Here is a 21,123-nt window from a genome sequence, read left to right as displayed (position 1 = left end):
TTCCTAATTCTCTGAATATTAGAAAGATTTTAGGTATTTTAAAAGACTATCCTGATATTGTGTCAACAGTTCAACTATTTAATATTTGCACAAAATAGCATCACAGTTGAAAGTAAATAATATATGAAAATACATTTTAAAGAATAAACATTGAAACAGAAAACACAAGAATGGAAACAATTTTTAAAATTGTTTAGATGCTGGAAAGTCCAAAGGGTTGTTACAAAAGCGAATCCCAAAAATGAGTTAAAACATTATTTAAGAAAACCAGTGTTTTAAATCCTTCACAGTCTTTGACATGTATTTAGTGCATTTGAGTCCAGTTTAAAAACTTCAAGCATAGGTATTTTTTCCCTCCAGATTATAGAGCCAGAGGAAAAGGTTAACAGACAACTTGGAAACCTCATCCTTATATATAAAGCAAATATAATACTTAAAATGCCAGATTTCCAATCCTGAAACTTAAATGCAGCTAATAACTTTCCTAATACAATTTGAGCTAAATATCTTCACAGAGGTCCCTAGCATATACCTGATTGTCCTTTAGAGGGACTAGTACTCATTAAAGTAAATTCAGTCCCCATTTCATACTTAGTAACTACACTTCTCTTTCTCTTCTCTGTCAGATAAGTGCTTATGAGGGTGTCAGTTGCAATCACTTTTGCTGTAGATACAGCACAACAACCATTCTAAAGAAAAGATGAACCAGAATATGCAAGGCAATTAATTTTTTTGGTAAATTCCCTAAATCAATTCTTTAACAGCAATTTCTCCACAATCTTTTCAACCCAGAATGAACTAGGGACACTGAGGGAAAAAAACAAATTACCTGTGTTTTTTTCTGTTCCATTATCCCTATATCAATCAGAATCTTTTGGAAGAACTAAACTTAGTTTAAAATCCTTTGATAAGAAATAAAAAGCCAGGAGCGGTGGCTCCGCCTGTAATCCCAGCACTTTGGGAGGCCGAGGCATGTGGATCGCCTGAGGTCGGGAGTCAAGAGACCAGCCTGGCCAACATGGTGAAACCCTGTGTCTACTAAAAACACAAAAAAATTAACCAGGCATGGTGGTGCACGCCTGTAATCCCAAGCTAGTTGGGAGGCTGAGGCAGGAGAATCGCTTGAAACCGGGAGGCAGAGGTTGCAATTAGCCGAGATTGCACCACTGCCTAGGCAACAAGGGCGAAACTACGTCTAAAAAAAAAAAAAAAAAAAACCCGAAATAAAAACAGTAACTCATTAGCAACATAGATATAAATTGAAAACATTTACAAAAAAGCATGCTCTGACTATGCTAGCAAATTTCTAAAAACATAGGATCAAGTTTTATTACACCAGAATCTAAACCATTTGAGACTAATTTAATAAAATCTAACGAAACCGCCAAACCTTATGTAGTTATTACCTTTTTGAAAATGCAGATATATAACACAAAACAAACAAAAAAGCCAAATTAATTATTTTTCTATAAGTCACTTAACCAAGTATGAGATTCTAAAACAGAAATTTATGCTTCTTCCTGGATTTTTCTCTCCAGAGTACATAGGTACTGCCAACAGTCACATGGCCCTTTTTTTACTGGTATGTTTTAGTTTCAAATGCCAAAATATTCTGGAGAATTAAAAAATTTTTTAAATTCAGTTGAGAATCAAATCCTGATTTGAAGGAGGCGATTTAGAGACTTTATCTAACTTACTATGAATATTCATATGTTTTGTTGCAGAAATATTAATATGTTTGATTATGTAGTACCACCCCAGAGCCTGGGGGGGGGAAGGAAATGATATACATGATCTCTAACATCATATCACATTTTAAAAATCCAAAAAATTTATATTTCAAAACACTTTTGGCCTCCAAGGGTTTCAGATAAAGGATTGTGAATCTATGTTTTCTAAGTCTTACCTATGTGTAAACTCACTGTTGTTCCGCCAGTTATTTACTTTTTATCTTTTATGACATAGTTGTATAGTTTAGTTTCTAAGACCAATATAAAATTTATTTTTAGGCTGCACGCTGTGGCTTATGCCTGTAATCCCACCACTTTCGGAGACCGAGGCGGGTGAATCATCTGAGGTCAGGAGTTCGAGACCAGCCTGGACAACATGGTGAAACTCTATCTCTACTAAAAATACAAAAATTAGCCAGGCATGGTGGCAGGCTCCTGTAATCCCAGTTACTAGGGAGGCTGAGGCAGGAGAATTGCTTGAACCAGCGAGGTGGAGGTTGCAGTGAGCTGAGATCCCACCACTGCACTCCAGCCTGGGTGACAGAGCAAGACTCCATCTCAAAAAAAAAAAAATAATAATAATAAATAAGATTTATTTTTAAAAAATAACTGCCCAAACTGCATTACGTAAGTGCCTAATGCATATAAAACATGTATTTACATTCATATTAAAACATAAAAAAGAATCTGCTTTAATAAACTACTAATATGCTATGCAAATAAACTAATGAAACAAGATTGATACCCTAAATGTATACAATAAAAATTGGTTCTTTGTGCTAATTTCTCTAGTAGCTAGTGAATGCACTATAAAAATAGAGATCGTAGTAGTAAAAGTGCTTTAAGAACCAAGTAGCTTGTATTTGAATGGTAGTAAAAATTCCCTACCTAAATTACTTACCCCATTTCCTGTTTTACCAGCAACCATGCAGCATGCTGTAGGCAATTTAGTCACACCCAGAAAGAGAAAAGGGGGAAACATGTTCAGTGAAATTAAGTCTCAATATCATTACTGAAGTGCTTAACTACTTGCTAATCAAAGGTGACGAGTTAGTATTCAAAAATTTACCAGTGACCTCAGTCTCATTTAAAATCAGAAATGAGGTAAGATTTTATTTTGCAATACTGGTTTACTGTGGCCTAGGAATTCAGCCGGGATATCCCCCTCCTCCTTACAGATTTCTATTTCTCATTAATGAGGTATGAGTGTTTCTTTTTCTTTCTTTCTTTTTTTTTTTTTTTTGAGATGGAGTCTCGCTCTGTCGCCCAGGCTGGAGTGTACTGGCAGGATCTCAGCTCACTGCAACCTCTGCTTCCCAGGTTCAAGATATTCTTCTGCCTCAGTCTTCTGAGTAGCTGGGATTGCAAGTGCCCGCCACCACACTCGGCTAACTTGTATTTTTAGTAGAGACGGGTTTTCGCCATGTTGGCCAGGCTGGTCTCGAACTCCTGACCTCAAGTGATCCACCAGCCTCGGCCTCCCAAAGTGCTGGGATTACAGGCGTGAGCCACCGCGCACAGCCCGCATTTAATCTGGGCCGGGCACGCTGGCTCACTCCTGTAATCCCAGCACTTTGGGAGGCCGAGGTGGGCGGATCACAACGTCAGGAGATCGAGACCATCCTGGCTAACACGGCGAAACCCCATCTCTACTAAAAAAAAAAAATACAAAAAAATTAGCCGGGCGTGGTGGCGGGCGCCCGTAGTCCCAGCTACTTGAGAGGCTGAGGCAGGATAATTGCGTGAACCCGGGAGGCGGAGCTTGCAGTGAGCCGAGATCGCGCCACTGCACTCCAGCCTGGGCGACAGAGCGAGACTTCGTTTCAAGAAAAAAAAGAAAAAAAAGAAAAGAAATTTATGCCAAATGCTTTGCATAGTAAGTGACTGACACTGAGATTTCTGTTTCCTGTTAGACTCCCACAGCTTTCACCTTAAAGAAAGGTAACGATACGTCCCCCACAGCACACAGCATTTTGTAAACATAACGGAAACATTGTATAAGTCAATAAAATACCATACGTAGTCTGCTTCTACGTGTCACAAAAAAAGGCCAACGATTATCATTCACATCCACTTCAAGACACAGCTTAATTTATGGATATGCTGTGGTTCAGATGTAGACCTGTCCTTCTAAACAGGACTTCCTTCAGATGACCAGTAGTGTACTCCATAGACTCCTAAAGACTGATGATCACTTGGAAAGATTAGCTGCATTAATTCTTTCAGACGTGAGCCAAGTAGAATAAATTAATCGCTAACTGGGCACAACCTGTTCCCAGTGATGACAGTGTGGAGAGTCCGGAGTGGCCGCTGCCATCAAGCCTGCTGCAGCGGGGAGGTGTGGGCGGTGGCGGCAGGAGAGGTTGTGGGAGCAGCAGTGGCGGCGGTGGGACCCCTGTGCTCCACATCCCCGAGGCAGCCAACTGTGCCACCTCTGCTCTCGCATGGCCGGTCAGGACCTGTTCTCAGGCCCAAAGCCTCCGTCCTGGCCTCAACCTCGCTCCCTGTCACCATCTCAGGAGCCCACGAGCACCCGGCCAAAGGTGCAGCCAGGACTCGTGGGGCCAGCCCTGACAGCTTCGGGTTAATTTGCACGGGGTTGGCTGGGGCGGCCTCTGCTGTGGGGAAAACGCAAAGAGGCAGGCAGTCCCTGGAGTCCCACCCAACTTGCGGCTGCAGACCTAGGCATCTCTGCACTTTCAGGGACCCGGGAAGGCCCCCCCGTTGCCCCCACAGGCTTGGAGGTGTCTGCTCCCGCTGCCTGACCTCTCCCTGCTCGCAGTGCCTGCGCCAATCTCGGAGAAATGTTGGAGCCGAGCCTGGGCACTGTTGCAGCCCAGCCAGGTGTGTGCACACTCAGGGCAGTGCTGACACGCCAGCCCCATGCTGCCTCAGCCCCCTGTGGACTTTGGGCACCAACAAGCACGGGAGGGAGGCCAAGGAGGGGCTGAGGGCAGTTTGGTGCTGGCCTGCAGGCGCCCCTTGGCAAGAACAGCCAGGGCACCATGAACAGCAGCAGGAGGCAGACAGGTTCCTGGGAAGAAAGCCGCAGGTCCACAGTGAAGCCCCACCATGAAGCCGAGGAGGGCCTGAAGCCTGGGGGCTGGGCTGCCAGTCCCCGGGACAGGAGTAGGAACTTGTGGTCCTTTTTCCAGGCCCACCCATGGCTGCCCATGGACCAATTGGCACACACTTCCTCCCCTCTGAGGCCCATATAAAGCCCTGGATTCAGCCAGACTCAAAGAGATGAGGGGACAACCAGCAGCAGAGAGGAGCTACCCACCCCAGGCTGTCTCTGCTGAGAGCTGAAGAAACGACAGGACGACCTGCCTGCAGAAAGGAGCTTTCCTCTCTGCTCAGAGCTGAAGAAATGACAGACGACCTGCCTGCAGAGAAGAGCTACCCTCTCTGCTGAGAGCTGAAGAAATGACAGGACGACCTGCCTGCAGAGAGGAGCTACTCTCTCTGCTGAGAGCTGAACACTTATCGGGACACCCTGGCTATGCAGAGGAGCTACCCTACCCACTGTGGGTCTTCTCTGAACTGTTCTACCACTTGATAAAGCTCCTTTTTTTTTTTTTTGGAGATGGAGGCTTGCTCTGTCACCAGGCTGGAGTGCAGTGGTGCGATACCAGCTCACTGCAACCTCCGCCTCCCGAGTTCAAGTGTTTCTCCTGCCTCAGCCTCTCAAGTAGCTGGGACTACAGGCACGTGCCACCACGCCCATAAAGTTCCTCTTCATCTTGCTCATCCTCCACTTGTTTGCATACCTCATTCTTCCTAGACGCAAGACAAGAACTCGGGACCTGACAAATGGTGGGGCTAAAAGAGCTGTAAAACAAACAGAGCTGAAACATGCCCCTTGCTCACCACGGGGGACGAGAAGGAGAGAAGAGAGAGGAAGAGAAGAGCTGTGGCCGGGAACCCAGACCTAGGAGCTCCCTGAGCCAGGGCTGTGACACCCTCTTTAGGGCTCTGCGGTTTCTAGCGTCTCCAAAATTCCAGGTGCCACCATATTCCCCGGGGATCAGCTGTGGAACCTGTTTATGGTATGTCTGGTCCAGCCTCAGCTTCACAGGGAGCCATGACTGTGCGTGGAGCTGCCTGCCCCACTGCAGCCAGCGTGCCTGCTGTGTGCGATGGCTGGGCCCCATGCTCACTCACACACCTCTCGCTGCTCCACGCCTGGCTTGCCCTTGGCAGGCATTGGACCCAGGCGTAGCCTGCCAGGCCGAGTGGACAGAACGAGCCTAGCGGGCCAGAGAAAAACTCGGGCAAAGACGCCACTGTCCACAGAGGTTTCCAGCTGGCGAAGCAGCACCCCAAGGATCCCGTAACACCAGTGCCTGAATGTCTCACCAGTACCTTCTGATTTGTTAGTTTACTCTGCTAGCACAACCTAATACATTTATAGTAGTAGTATTACAAGACCCCTTCCTTTTTTCCTTTCATTTATTCGGGCCTTATTTCAAAATGCATGGGCATAGTACCAGGGTTTTTGTTGTTGTTTTTTTTTTTGAGACGGAGTCTTACTCTGTCGCCCAGGCTGGAGTGCTATCGTGTGATCTCGGGTCACTGCAACTTCTACCTCCTGGGTTCAAGCAATCCTCCTGCCTCAGCCTCCCGAGTAGCTGGGACTACAGGTGCACGCCACCACGCCCAGCTAATTTTTGTATTTTTAGTAGAGACAGGGTTTCACCATGTTGGCCAGGATGGTCTCAGTATCTTGACCTCGTGATCTGCCCGCCTTGGCCTCCCAAACTGCTGGGATTACAGGCATGAGCCACTGCACCCAGGCAGTATCATAGTATTATAACACACAAATTACCATGAGTCAGAAAACCTAACTTTAGGTTTTACTTAATTTCTGGGACTCAATTTTCTAATATGTAAAATGAGAGAATTACTAAGATGATTGTAATTTAAACTTTTCTGGATGCCTAAAGGTAATCATTTATAGGCATTGTTATTAAACTGTTTTGTAATAGACGATTGAGACCTATGGGACTTAGGGAGCATTCAAAAAAAAAAAAAAAAAGAATAATGGTCTCCTAAAACTGAAACCTTGTAGTTAATTTTGTCCCACCCTTCCTTCAGCCTCATTCTTTTTCTTTGTTTTTTTTTCTTTTTTTTTTTTGAGACAGAGTCTCACTCTGTCGCCCAGGCTGGAGTGCTGTGGCACGATCTCGGCTCACTGCACTCTCCTCCTCCCCATTTCAAACGATTCTCCTGCCTCAGCCTCCTGAGTACCTGGGAGTACAGGCACCCGCCACCACATCCAGCTAATTTTTATATTTTTAGTAGAGACAGTGTTTCATCATGTTGGCCAGGCTGGTCTCAAACTCCTGACCTTAAGTGATCCGCCTACCTTGGCCTCTCAAAGTGCTGGGATTACAGGCATGAGCCACCTCTCCTGGCCCAGCCTCCTTCTTTAAGAGATCAATAAACATATGTCCTTATATATACAAAAATATTAATACTTCCCTTGCAGGGATATTGTGATGATTTAATGTGTTTGTAAAGACCCAAGTCATACTCCTGGCAAATACTGAATAAATGGTAATTAATACTGTTGTTGAACTGAAACCTTATCTGTACTTTACAAATAATAAAATTCAGATTTATACCTTAAAAGATTTACAGGACTTGATCTCATTCCGTCATATTTCCAAACTGCTTTGCTATAGCTAGTTCTGAAACCTCCCTCTTCAATGAAATCTGAGCTATAGAGAACTATCTGTTTCTTCTTTAAGGGACCTCAGACTCTTCCGTCTTTTCTTAGTGACTTTGTGTCTCTTCTTTTGAAGCAAACTCTGTTCTCTACAAGTCACTTCCAGGTGATGTCATCAAGTCTGCAATGTATCCTGCCATCCTCTAATTATAAAGTAGGGTGGAACTGGAGGTTGCCAAGGGAAACCAGGTAACCATGTGTAACACATGAAATTAAATCAAATGTCTTTAGTATCTGAGACTTGTTAAAGGGTTTTTCCTTCCTAAGCCTCTGCAGGCTCCCTGCTCCAGCATGCCAGCAGATTGGACAGAACTAACCACACAGCAGGGGCTTAAAGGCTGAATCTCAAATAAGTCAGTATTGCTTGATTATTCAATTGTTACCACAAGCTAATAATGCCCTGGACCTGCTTCTGGCAAGGATAAAGAAGTATATTTCTCCCTTTCAAATCACCAAGATAATTTTGATAAATGTTCTGTCCCTTAGTCAATGGAAAAAATCTATTCTCTAGAGTTAACAAATAAATTTTTCCTCCCCAACAGAACCAAATGGCATTAAAGTTATCAGGTTTAATCAAATTTGATACCAGAGGCAGTATGTTACCTCTGGAAAATTCAGAAAATACACAATTTAATCCTGGACTATGTTTAACTTTATTAGAGAATGTTAGGCAAGTCCTAAATGGGGCAGTTGAATAAGTGCTTGCTAAAGTGCTTGTGTACTCTGCTAACACTAACACACACACCATAGACCAGAAGGTCTATGCCCGGGAATGGTGTTTGAGCTTTCTGAGTTAGAGGTTCATCTAGTACCAAATAATGAGAGTGGGTGACAGTAGGAACATGGATTGAAGTTGATTCAAGCAGAGGTGACGGAGAAAGGATAGAGACAGAGAGAGGTGTTAAAAATCGTGTGTTGCAAAACTACAATTTGGTAAAGTTGGACACTTTGGGATATGTTATGTGTCTTCATAAGTGAGGTTAGGGGTTCAGCGATTAAAGGTGAAACTGGAAAGTTCAGAAGGTTTTGATTGCCAAGCTAGGTCATGAACCCAAAGACTGAAACCATAACATGAGATGTGATTCATTTATGTATAGGCCAAGACTTGTGGCAGCACAAAGAAACATTTGATCTTTGAATCTTCTATAATTCATCAAGTTGCAATATAACCATCATTTTCGTACTATTGTTTTTCTTGTGTGGTAGTTTAAGAGGAAAATATGTCTTGTGCTAAAGTATTTCTTTATCATACATGGGAAAGTATAGTGTGAGAAAGTCATATTTTCCAGAAAAATGAGAGAATGTGTCCAGCCCACTTTTCTCATTTTTGTTGTCTATCTGGCTCTTATAGACATCTGAGTCTGTAATTCCTGATGGAGGGAAACAAACACTAGATCAAAAGGCAGGCTCTGCTTCTCTTACATGATCACTAGCAAGGTGGCTTCTCTCTCTGGGTTTCTCAAACCATAAGAGGAAGGTATTCAATTTATTTAGGGGGTACTGCCTATGTGGTGAGATTGCAATTGAGAATGCAGAGATAAAAAACCAGTCTCTGCCCATGAGCAAACCCATGAACTAAGACAAAATGATAATAAACATTAAGCTATTAATAGTAACAGTAATGAAAATAATTAAAATACAGAGTGGTGGGGGCTGAGACAGAGACACACTTAGGAGGGGCATGTAAAGGATCCTCAGCTCAGTCTTGCAGGAGAAGTGACACCTAATCTGAGCTTCGAAGGATCAGCTGCTTAGAATTCACAGGGCAGGCCGGCTTGGTGGCTCACGCCTATAATCCCAGCACTTTGGGAGGCTGAGGAGGGTGGATCACCCGAGACCAGGAGTTCGAGACTACCCTGGCCAACATGGTGAAACCCCATCTCTACTAAAAATACAAAAATTAGCCGAGTGTGGTGGTGTGCACCTGTAATCCCAGCTACTAGGGAAACTGAGGCAGGAGAATCGCTTGAACCTGGGAGGCGGAAGTTGCAGTGAGCTGAGATTGCACCACTGTACTCCAGCCTGGGCAACAGAGTGAAACTCCATCTTAAAAAACAAAAACAAAAAAAAGAATTCACAAGGCAAAAAATGTGGAAAGTATGTTCCAAACAGAGGAAACCCAAAGGTGCAAATGCCAGAGAGCACTGGGAAGGTTCTGAGGACTATGTCAGTGGTCCCTAAAGAACTGAGGATGTGTGGCTGGGAAATGCAAAGGAGGAAGCAGGACTTAGATCACAGAACTACTGGACCCATACTAAGGGGTTTAGATATTCCCCTTAAGGCAATATGGTCCCACAGAAGGATTTTAAGGAATAAAGTAGCATGATCATATTTGTCTTCAGGAATGCCCACTCTGGTTGCATTGTGAATTAGAAGAAAAAGATGGGAATTAAAGAAAAGGAAGATTTGTCATAAACTAAAGCAGTAATTCAAGCAAGAAATAATATATTATAGCAATGCTAGTGATGATAAAGTGTAGGCAACTTTAAGAACTATTGAGAACACAGATTGGCAGGACTTGCTGATTGGCAGTGATGCTGAGGTTTCTAAATCACCACCAATGCCCTTCAAACTATATTCTTTTGAATCTTACACATCTCTTGGACTCATTTATAATAACAAAGATAAAATAAATATAGACTGAGAATAATGACAATAGAAAAATGACAATAGTTGTGTGGGCAGCTGGAGGCATTTAGCAGTACCCCCTGCTCCAAACTCTTCTCCCAACACATACACATATACATACACATATGCATACATACATACAAACATTTATGTAATTTTTTCTTGCACTCTAATAGCCATTTGGAAACTGGGCTCAATAAGGAGGTTAGTGACAAGAGAAATTCTTCTTCCTTCTCTCTATCCAGACCACTGTCTAAGATTTCCTCCTTCTCCTCCTCCCCATCCCCAGCATGCTAGTGCCTTAAACTTCTGCTCCATCAGGGCCTGTGCCTCACCGTGTGTCAGGGTTGTGGCAGCATGCTATAACCTTGAACATCTGCCTCTCCAGGGCCTGCCCCTCACCTTGTGTCTCAGGCGTGGTGGCAGAAAGAGGAAGGTAAGAGAGGAAGGGGGATTATTTTCCTATAACCACTGTTTGATCTACCACTTAGTTGACTCTTGCACCACCACCATCTCCTCACCCCCACCACCTCCCCATCTCAAAACTTTCTTCTTTTCCCCAAAGCCTTGGATGTCAGACCTGTGATTAAATGAATGTAACAGACTGAATCTGGGTGTCTCCTCTGATAAATAAAACTTATGTCGGCCATGTTTAAAAACCCATCAAAATCCTCTTTTCTTTCCCTACACAGTTGAGAAAAAAGAAAATGAAGTGAGATGTAAGAAGAGACCATTTAATTCTAGGTTTTCTCTCTACTTTGGCAATAAGAACTTTTAGATAGCATTGAAAAGGTTGAAGATCTTCTTTTTGGACAAGTCAAGAGGGGAAAAGCAAGGACAGATTAGCAAAGATAGAATGAATCTGTGGGGCCAAATTAGGTTTTACAGCTCTATTACTCCATTTCCTGGAATTGCTATTTTTATGTTGTGAGTTTTAAGGAAATTGCATTGCATCTTCCAACACTGTAGGTGCTGATGTTTGTTTAGCAATGAAGGATTTGATTGGAAATAACAAGAGGAAATTCTGCAAGTGGGGTGGGGTAAGAGTAGAGGCAGGGAGGGGGATTAGAAAAGACAGAACAGTTACAATAAATGAAAGGCTCTGGGATAGGTAAATGAAGACAGATATGGCTCAGTACTGTTCTTTAGTGTCATATGAAAATGAGAGAGAACACACATAGCAACTGAATTTCAGGTAACTCTAGAGTTAATAACCTCAGTGAAGCAAGGATCTCAAAGATCTGTTGGCAGCCGGGTGTGGCTGAGAAGTGCAAATGTACTCCCTCTTTGAATTTGGTTTTAGAGAGCCAGCATCTTCTCTGAAACATTCATAGTGGCCAGGACTTTGTACAGTGAAGCCCCATTCTAAGGATACCTCTGAGTCCCTGCCTTGAGCACAATACAGGTTGCAAGAAATCCAGCACAACCATCAGAGGATAAGGCTGACCTGTGATGGTAGCTTCCCTGGAGGACCACCCATCTCCCACCAACTCTTCCTGCCTGTGGCTACGGAATTCTGTGCCTTTCATCCAAGACTATCATCAGAAATCCACTAGCTCACATACCTAAATCACTTCTAGAAACTTGGCCTGTGGACAAAATCAGCCACAAGAAAGAACCAAAACACGAAGTAGGTCAGTGCTTCCATTCAAGTTGCAGTTCTGCTGACAAACACACATGAACACACAATAAATGTGTAAAAACAAAAATGCATGTAAAATGTAATTATATAGAGAGATGCAGATATATACACATGTACAGTAGACTATTCTATTCAAAGAAGATTTAAAGAATTATAGAAGGTGAGTACAGGCACCTTCAAAAAAATTAAATTGTTATATATAGATCAGTGGTTCTCTAACAGTTTGGTTAAAGGACCCATTACATTCTTTTTTTTATGAGACAGAGTCTCACTCTGTTGCCTAGGCTGGAGTGCAATGACATGATCTCGTCTCACTGCAACCTCCGCCTCCTGGGCTCAAGCGATTCTCCTGCCTCAGCCTCCCAAGTAGCTGGGACTACAGGCACACGCCACCATGCCTGGCTAATTTTTGTATTTTTTTAGTAAGATGGGGTTTCACCATGTTGGCCAGGCTAGTCTCAAACTCCTGACCTCAGGTGATCCACCTGCCTTGGCCTCGCAAAGTGCTGGGATTACAGGTGTGAGCCACCATGCCCAGCCTACATTCTTAAGTTTCTGAGAACCTCAAGTAGCTTTTGTTTATGTTGGTTATAGCTATCAATATTTACCATATTAGCAATTAAAATCATAAATTAAATTATTTTTTTTTTGAGACTGAGTCTCGCTCTGTCACCCAGGCTGGAGTGCAATGGCAAGATCTCGGCTCACTGCAACTTTTGCCTCCCAGGTTCAAGCGGTTCTCCTGCCTCAGCCTCCCGAGTAGCTGGGATTACAGGTGCCTGCCACCACATCTGGCTAATTTTTGTATTTTAGTAGAGATGGGGTTTCACCATGTTGGCCAGGCTGGTCTTGAACTCCTGACCTCAGGTGATCTGCCCGCCTTGGCCTCCCAAAGTGCTGGGATTATTGGCATGAGCCACCGTGCCTGGCCTAAAAAATATTTATTAATTCATTAAAAATTAATGACAAAGTAATAAATCCATTATGTGTTAACATAAATAACTTTTCTTGAAAAATATATTTTTCAAACAATAATTTAGTGAGAAAACTGATGCTGTGGTACATTTTTGCAAATCTCTTTAATATACATCTTAATAGGAGATACCTGGATTTTCATATCTGCCTCTACATTTAATTTGCTGTAATCATATAGCCTCTGGAAAACTCCACCATATACTCTTAAAAGAATGAGAGTGAAAAAAGCAAATTATTATAAACTATAAAAATACTTTTGACCTCATGAACCCCGTGCAAGGACTTCTAGGGGTTGCTAGACCACACTTTGAAACAAACAATTTTGAAGGAAAGTAAACTAACAAATTAATTATTTGGTAATTAAATAGCTAATATTTAATTAATCAAAATTTGACTCAAGAAGAGGGAAAAAACAGATAGACCAATAACTTTTCTTTTTCCATCTCAATTAAAAAAATAAAAATAATAAAAAAATAAAGAGGCCTCTAACTTCCTCCTAGTCACAATGCAGGCATTTGGTCCCAGGACTACAGGACTGCCTGACTCCAGCAGGAACTCCTTATACTTACTTCTCTCCTCTCTCCAGAAAATCTGTCTTTACCTTGATCCCTGGATTTATTTATTTATTTTATTTACTTTTTTTTTTTTTTTGGAGACAGAGTCTTGCTCTGTCACCCAGGCTGGAGTACAGTGGCACAATCTTGGCTCACTGAAACTTATATCTCCTGGGTTCATGCAATTCTTGTGTCTCAGCTTCCCAAGTAGCTGGGATTACAGGTGTGCACCACCACACCCAGCTAATTTTTGTATTTTTAGTAGAGGCAGGGTTTTGCAATGTTGGCGAGGCTGGTCTCAAACTCCTGACCTCAAATGATCCATCTGCCTCAGCCTCCCAAAGTGCTGGGATTACAGGTGTGAGCCACCATGCCTGGCCAGATAGAACAATAACTTTTAATAGAAGAAATTGAAAAAGTAATAAAGACCTACCTTTATAACCATCTAATATCATTTTATAAGTGAATTTAACAACATTTCAAGAAACAAAAACAGATAATTTCTTTGTTAAAATTTTCGAAGCATAAGAAAGCCTCACAGTTCATTCCAAAAGGTTTACATAATCTAATATAAAATCTAATTGCATGATTTAATACCTAAACCAAATATCTATGTATGTAAATATCCTAAATAAAATATTAAGTCGAATTTTTTTTTTTTTGAGACAGGGTCTCTTTCTGACGCCCAGGCTGGAGCTCAGTGGCGCGATCATGACTCACTGCAGCCTCTAACTCCTAGGCTCAAGTGATCCTCCACCTCAGCCAGCTGAACTGTATTCCCTTCAATTCAGCATTTCCAATTCTAAGAATTTATCAGACAAAAATATAGTCTCGAGTAGCTGGGACTACAGGCATGCACCACCACACCTAGCTAATTTTTTTCTTGGTAGAGATGGGGGTCTGGCTATGTTGACCATGCTGGTTTCAAAATCCTGGCCTTAAGCAATCCTCCTGCCTTGGCCTCCCAAAGTGCTGGGATTACAGGCATAAGCCACCACACCCAGCCCTTAAGTCTAATTGTTATTATAATCAGAATGAAAAATGCTTATTTCAAGAAAACAACACAAATTAAACACAAGGAAATTATTAGTTTACTTGACTACAAAATAGATAAAATGAGAAAAATATAATTATTGCAAATATCCATTTATTATTTTTAACACAACATACTATACTTGGAACAGAAGCAAATTTCATTAAATAAAGGATAGGCTGGGTGTGGTGGCTCACGCCTGTAATCCCAGCACTTTGGGAGGCTGAGGCAGGTGGATCACCTGAGGTCAGGAGTTTGAGACCAGCCTGACCAACATGGTGAAACCCCTCTCTACTAAAAAATACAAAAAAATTAGCTGAGCGTGGTAGCGCATGTAATCCCAGCTACTCAGGAAGCTAAGGCAGGAGAATCGCTTGAACCTGGGAGGCGGAGGTTGCAGTGAGCCGAGTTCGCATCATTGCACTTCAGTCTTGGCAACAAGAGCAAAACTGCATCTCAAAAAAAAAAAAAATTAGATAAAGTGTACCTATCAGAATAGAGCTAACAATATACTTAGTATTAAAATATACACATATGATACACCTAAATATGCTGTATATATTTTTAAAATAGTAAAAATGAAATGACAAAAGTATCATTATTTGCAAATAAGGTAACTGCATACCTAGATAATAACTGAAAAACCACTAGGATTAATAAAAGAGACCTACAAGTTAGTCAGTTCCAAGACAAACATTAAATACACACACCTACAAACATGTATACATTACTTTCCTAATAGCCAGAGAAAAAAAATTATGGGAAAAAGAGATTCCACTCAAATTTCAACTAAAATCAAAAATAAAAAACATTTAAAAACACATAGGAATAAACAAATGTGTGAGGAAAAACTATAATATAATTGAAAGATCAAAACAAATATTGAAAAAAGTACAGATAAATTTGTTCCTAGATGAAAAGTTCCATAAAATTAGAAATTTATGTTTGTTAAATGACCACAAACAAAGGTAAATGACAAATGTCAGGCTGGGAGAAACAGAATTGATGAAAGATTAATAGTCACTATGTCCAAAGAACACTTACTAATCAATTTTAAAAAGCCAAATAACCAGATAATAGAAACCCAGATGGCTAGTAAACATATAAAATGATGCAAAAGTTCACTTGAAAATCAAATAGTACAAGTGCGAACTAAAACAAGAAAACTTTTGCATATAGGTTAGAAAATACTGAAGAGTATAACTTCAGGTTTGAAAAAGACATGGGGTTGTAATACACTGCTGTAAACCGGTAACCACCTTTTAGGAGGGCAATTTGGAAATACCTATCACAATTCTAAATGTGTATTCCCATCAATTCAGCAGTTCCAATTCTAAGAATTTATCAGACCAAAATATAGAAATACTAGACTCCATATGCAAGTATGTTCATTGCGAATTCCATTTATAATAATAAAACTGAAAACTGAAGGTAATCTGAATATTCTTCAACCGGATCAATGAATTAATTTAAGAAATTCTGATTTAACCATCTATACGGGAAAGCTCATATATGCATATGTGAGCTCTGTAAGTTCTAACACAGTTGAAGGTTCTTGCAAGATAAAAAGTTTGCAGAACACGTATGTTTCACTAAAGCAAACAAACCCAAACTATGTGCAGTACATGTAGGTATATGTTAATATGTTATATAGCATATAACATACGTTAATATGTATATAGCAAAAGGTCTTAGAAAGAGATTACCAAAATGTTACTCCAGAAAATGGGAAGTAGAAAAGAGGAAGAGAAAGAGAGAGACTAATGTTAACTTTACATACTTCTGAGTTGTTTGTTTGGCACTTTCAGTAAGCATGTGCTGTTTTTATAATTTAAAAAAGAAAAAAATTAAATGTAATACTTGTGAATCTTTTTCAGAAATTTAAAGGTTATTTTATAAACTCACAACTAATTATCTAAGTTATCTTTTGTATAACAGTAAGTTTGCTAAAATGAATTATATCTCAATTTATTATCAAATCAATTTACTAAAAAGAAATTTAAAGTAATATTAGATCACAAAATTTTAAAGTGTTACATAGTATATTTACTTGGGTACAATTAGTTTGAGGAATCCTCATTTAAATATTATCTAATAGGTTGAGGTCTATTTTATTTTAAAATGCACTATATTTTTAGGATCCTTGCTGCTTCACTATTACCTCTCAGCAATGAAAAACAGAGGAACAGTACAAAACAGTTTCTATCTTTGGGCTGAGCATAAATTTTTACTTTTGAAAAATTTATAGGTTTTTTGAAATTTATTATTTCTATGAGGACTGTGCTAAAGATGAAATATTTTTTTCTCTTTTTTTTTTGAAACAGGATCTCACTGTGTTGCTCAAGCTGGAGTGCAGTGGCATGATTTCAGCTCACTACAACCTCTGATTCCTGGATTCAAGTGATTCTCACACCTCAGCCTCCCGAGTAGCTGGAATTACAGGCATGTGCCACCATAGCCAGCTAATTTTTGTATTTTTAGTAGAGATGGGGTTTCGCCATGTTGGCCAAGTTAGTCTTGAACTCCTGGCCTCAAGATCCACCCACCTAGCTTCCTAAAGTTCTGGGACTACAGAGGTGTAAGCCACTGCACCCGGCCTTTTCTCTTTTTTATTCCTCAGTGTCTTACTTGGATGGGGCCGTATCTAATGGGTTTACTCTAGGTTGGGTCTGCAATCCTTCAGAAATATGCTCGTAAGATTAGAACACTTGTTATAGGAGAAACCAGACTTCACCAAAAAAAAAAAAAAAAAGTTACTTCTACTTTTGCATCAGGGAAATCAAAGGAAAATGCATTAAAAGTAGCTACTAATTCAGAATGTGTGATGTTTTTGAATGGGGTGGGGAGGATTTACCTTTCTTTAGCAAGTACTTCCTTCATTGATAGATCAATAACACAAACCAGATTTTCAGGGACAATGCTTTAAATGTTTTAAAAAAACAGTTTTAAAGGGCTCTCACATACATTTTTAAAGACCATATAATTAACATGCTAATTACAAATTTGGTTTTATCTATTCATTAAAACATAACTCCAAGGATTCTTTCAAGCTGAAATTTAATGAATGGACTATGTTGACCTAGTTTAAGTTACCACGTGCATTTGAATGTAATAAAACTACCTGTTTTAAAATTTTCTATATTTTATTTTCATTTCAAAGAGAACAGTTACCCATTTATTTGAAGGTAAACCTCATTCCCCATAAATGCAACAGCTAAACTTTAGAGGTATTATGATATAGAATGAATGCTTTGTAAACTGTGAAATGCACACAAGCCCCATATATCATAATTTTATTTTTAAAGAAACATCTTCCTAAACTTAGTGAATTTTGCACTTTTCTTAAAATTATATGAATTTTGTGAAAAATAGGTTTGGTTATATGTCAAGCTGTTGATATTTAAGTCTTTCTAAATTTATTAAAGCAATACACTAAAAACTTCAAACAAAATCTTTCCAATATAAACAGTTAACTCTTCAATCTGCTAGTTTAGTGTGCCTGCCATCTCCTTTTCTTTCCAGGGACTTGCCTAAGTAGTATCAGAACAGCATAGGAAGGAGGTCATAAAGAATCCCAAACAAAGCAAGGGATTCTGAGACAGAAAGAATTGGGTTCAAGCTCTCTCTCCTACTTAGCCAGCAAGTGATTTACAGCAAGTTCTGTGCCCTTTGGGTGCTTCTTTCCCCATCTAGAAGACAGGAAAAATGAGGTTTCTTGTAAAATTGGAAGTTTAAATGAGATAGTTTATAAGAATGTTAATTGTTGTTTTTATAATACAGGTCTTCTGACTCTCTGTTCAAAAAATTTATTTTTATTCAAAAAATAAATTAAGTTGCTTCTTAAAATCCATTAAATTAAAAAGGATCTCCTCAAGCTTTGATCTTTCCAAATTTTCTAGTTTTAGTCTAAAAGTTTAAAGTAGATGATATGATATTTATCAAAATTTGCCATGAATCTGAGAATGGAACAGTATCTGCAGTGGGTTAATTTCTAGCTATGAATGTTTGTTAACAGGTGTGCAAGACATAATGAATGACCAAGGCAGATATAACCACACACCCAGTGACAAAATGCAATAAGACACTGGGGAAAGGAGAAAGGCAGGGGTCCTTGGACCTTAAGTCCTGTCCAATTTAAATCCTGCCACTATGTTTATTAGGACACCTTGATGTAATATTTGCAAGGAAGAGAGGAAGGGAGGGAGGAAGAAAGAGAAGGAGAAAAATATAGAAAGTGAGAGAGAGAGAAAAAAAAGGAAGAAGAAAAAAGGAACCACAGATTCCTAAAAATAATTTGGTGACAACCTGTCTAAAGGCAAGGTCTAATGACAAAGCTTTGGTGTGTGGGAAATTTCAAGCAAATTTTTGGAGAATAGCAATGTGATGAGCTATTCATATATCACCACTAATTGTGTACAGTATGATATAAACATAGAAGCTAAAATAGCTAAACAGGTCAGTGCAGTGGCTCGTGCCACACTTTGGGAGGCTGAAGTGGGTAGATCACTTGAGGTCAGGAGTTCGAGACAAGCTTGGCCAACATCACGAAACCCCACCTCTACTAAAAACACAAAAATTAGCTGGGCATGCCTGTAATCTCTGCTGCTCATAAGGGTGAGGTAGGAGAAAAGCTTGAGCCCAGGAAGTGGAGGCACACTAAACAGGCAGTGAGCCGAGATCATGTGACTGCACTTCAGCCTGGGCGACACAGAGAGCCTCCGTCTCAAAAAAAAAAAAAAAAAAAAAAAAATTAGCCAGGCATGGTGGCACACGCCTGTAGTCCCAGCTATTTGGGAGGCTGAGGCAGGAGAATCGCTTGAACCTGGGAGGAGGAGGGTGCAGTGAGCTGAGATCGCACTACTGCACTCCAGCCTGGGTGACAGAGCAAGACTCCATCTAAAATAAATAAATAAATTTAATTAAATAACTAAACAAACTTTAAAAGGCCTAGGCTCATGAGATGTCAAAAATGATTATTAAATACACTATGAGAATAACCGGTAATGAATTTTTTCTACCTTTCTCTTTAGCCAACTACTCCTCCATTACATAACCTTAAAATCTGCAAACATTCTAAGGGTCACTGTTAGGTGTAAATTCTAATATTAACTGCCAAAAAGAATATAAACTACTATAAATAAAATTTTGACATGTTTTCTCCTCATAGACCTCCTTGTAATTAGTCTGTAAAATAAAAACTAGATTGGTAGATTTCCATTAGGTTTGCTTTAGTGTAAGAAAGTATTTCTGACCTTACAGATGAAAAAAAACAAGATAGTACACTTTGGTCTTAGTAATTTGCTTAATGCAGTAAATACAAATAATGTAACTATAATACAAATTAAAATTAGACAAGTGCAAAAATTTTATCTTAAAAGTAAACAAATATAACTGGCCTTCTTGGTAAAAAGGGAAGATCGAATTTGAGGATGCGGTTTTTGTTTGTTTGTTTTTTGAGATGGAGTCTTGCTCTGTAGCCCAGGCTGGAGTGCAACGGCGCAATCTCGGCTCACTGCAACCTCTGCCTCCTGGGTTCAGGCGATTCTCCTGCCTCAGCCTCCTGCATAGCTGGGATTACAAGCGCGCGCCACCACACTGGGCTAATTTTTTTTTTTTTTTAGTAGAGACGGGGTTTTGCCAGGTTGGCTAGGCTGGTCTCAAACTCCTGACCTCAGGTGATCCACCCGCCTTGGCTTCCCAAAGTGCTGGGATTACAGGCATGAGCCCCAGCACCTGGCCAGGCATGCGCTTTTGTTAAGCCCCTAAAACAGCAGTACAGAGGTTTGTTAAAACTGCATAAAATCCACTACGATGGGGACAGTAGCAGTGCAAGGAATAGCAACAATTTGGAAGCTAGAAAGCAGATTGAACAGTGGTAAAGGACTTAGCAGACATCCAAAAAGTTGAATCCTAAATTGGCAGCAGAAGAAATGAATACTCCACCATCAAACCAGGAGTTAAGCAGCACCAAGGAATTCTGGAAATAAGCAGCACCAAAGAATTCTGGAAGTGGTGGTGGAAGGTAAAGGGTGGGAATAAAGAAAATTGACTGTTTGCAAAAGAGGCAGATTCTCAGATCCGCTACCCCACTCCATGCAGCCAGGTGAATGTCCCTCTCTAACCCTAATAAAAGACCAGAGTTTTATTTCCTGGAGATGGTAAAATGAAGGTCTTTTGATTGAGTCTTTTGACTCACACTTAAGGGCATTAATACTTCACTGAGTAAACATAGGCAGAAAGATGATGACATACACACATAACCCCAGGCCCCACCCGTTTTTGGACCTTGGCAGATTGCTAGATGGGAGACTGCATCTTCTATAAAGAAATGTCACCTGCCCAAGACCTAAATGAAGACAGATAGCTCAGTATTCGGTAAAGCTCACAGTGAATCTTCCCTCTTTATTCACATACCTAGCTTCCAACTGCTTCTTATTCTTTTTCTTTTTTCTGAGACAGAGTTTCACTCTTGTTGCTCAAGTGCAATCTCAGCTCACTGCAACCTCTGCCTCCTGAGCTCAAGTGATTCTCCTGCCTCAGCCTCCCAAGTAGCTGGGACTACAGGCACCCACCACCATGCCCAGCTAATTTTTAAAAATATATTTTTAGTAGAGATGGGCTTTCACCATGTTCGCCAGGCTGGTCTCGAACTCCTGCCTTCAAGTGATCCATCCGCCTCGGCCTCTCGAAGTGCTAAGATTACAGGCATGAGCCACCACGCCCAGGCTCAACTGCTTCTTATTCTGTACTCTTCAATATGACCAACTCACCAACGATAAGCAGGCTACTTGACATAGAATGTACCAAAATAAACTGAAAAAAGCAACTTT

At 40.5% G+C, this 21,123-nt stretch overlaps 1 protein-coding gene across 17 annotated transcripts in view; it reads right to left on the bottom strand.

The window, feature by feature from the left end:
• PUS10 (pseudouridine synthase 10) overlaps nt 1-21,123 on the bottom strand; it is a 127,078-nt gene that overhangs the window by 28,937 nt on the left and 77,018 nt on the right. For all 17 annotated transcript variants that reach the window (XM_063648708.1, XM_054475069.2, XM_054475063.2 and 14 more), the window contains one exon: nt 2,632-2,666. In XM_063648708.1, coding sequence (XP_063504778.1) covers nt 2,632-2,666 — 35 coding nt within the window. The remainder of the gene's footprint in view (nt 1-2,631; nt 2,667-21,123) is intronic.

Source organism: Pongo pygmaeus, chromosome 12 (assembly GCF_028885625.2).
Source record: "Pongo pygmaeus isolate AG05252 chromosome 12, NHGRI_mPonPyg2-v2.0_pri, whole genome shotgun sequence".
Taxonomy (NCBI): domain Eukaryota; kingdom Metazoa; phylum Chordata; class Mammalia; order Primates; family Hominidae; genus Pongo; species Pongo pygmaeus.
Note: the sequence above shows the minus strand (reverse complement) of the source record. Positions and strands in the feature narration are given on the sequence as shown.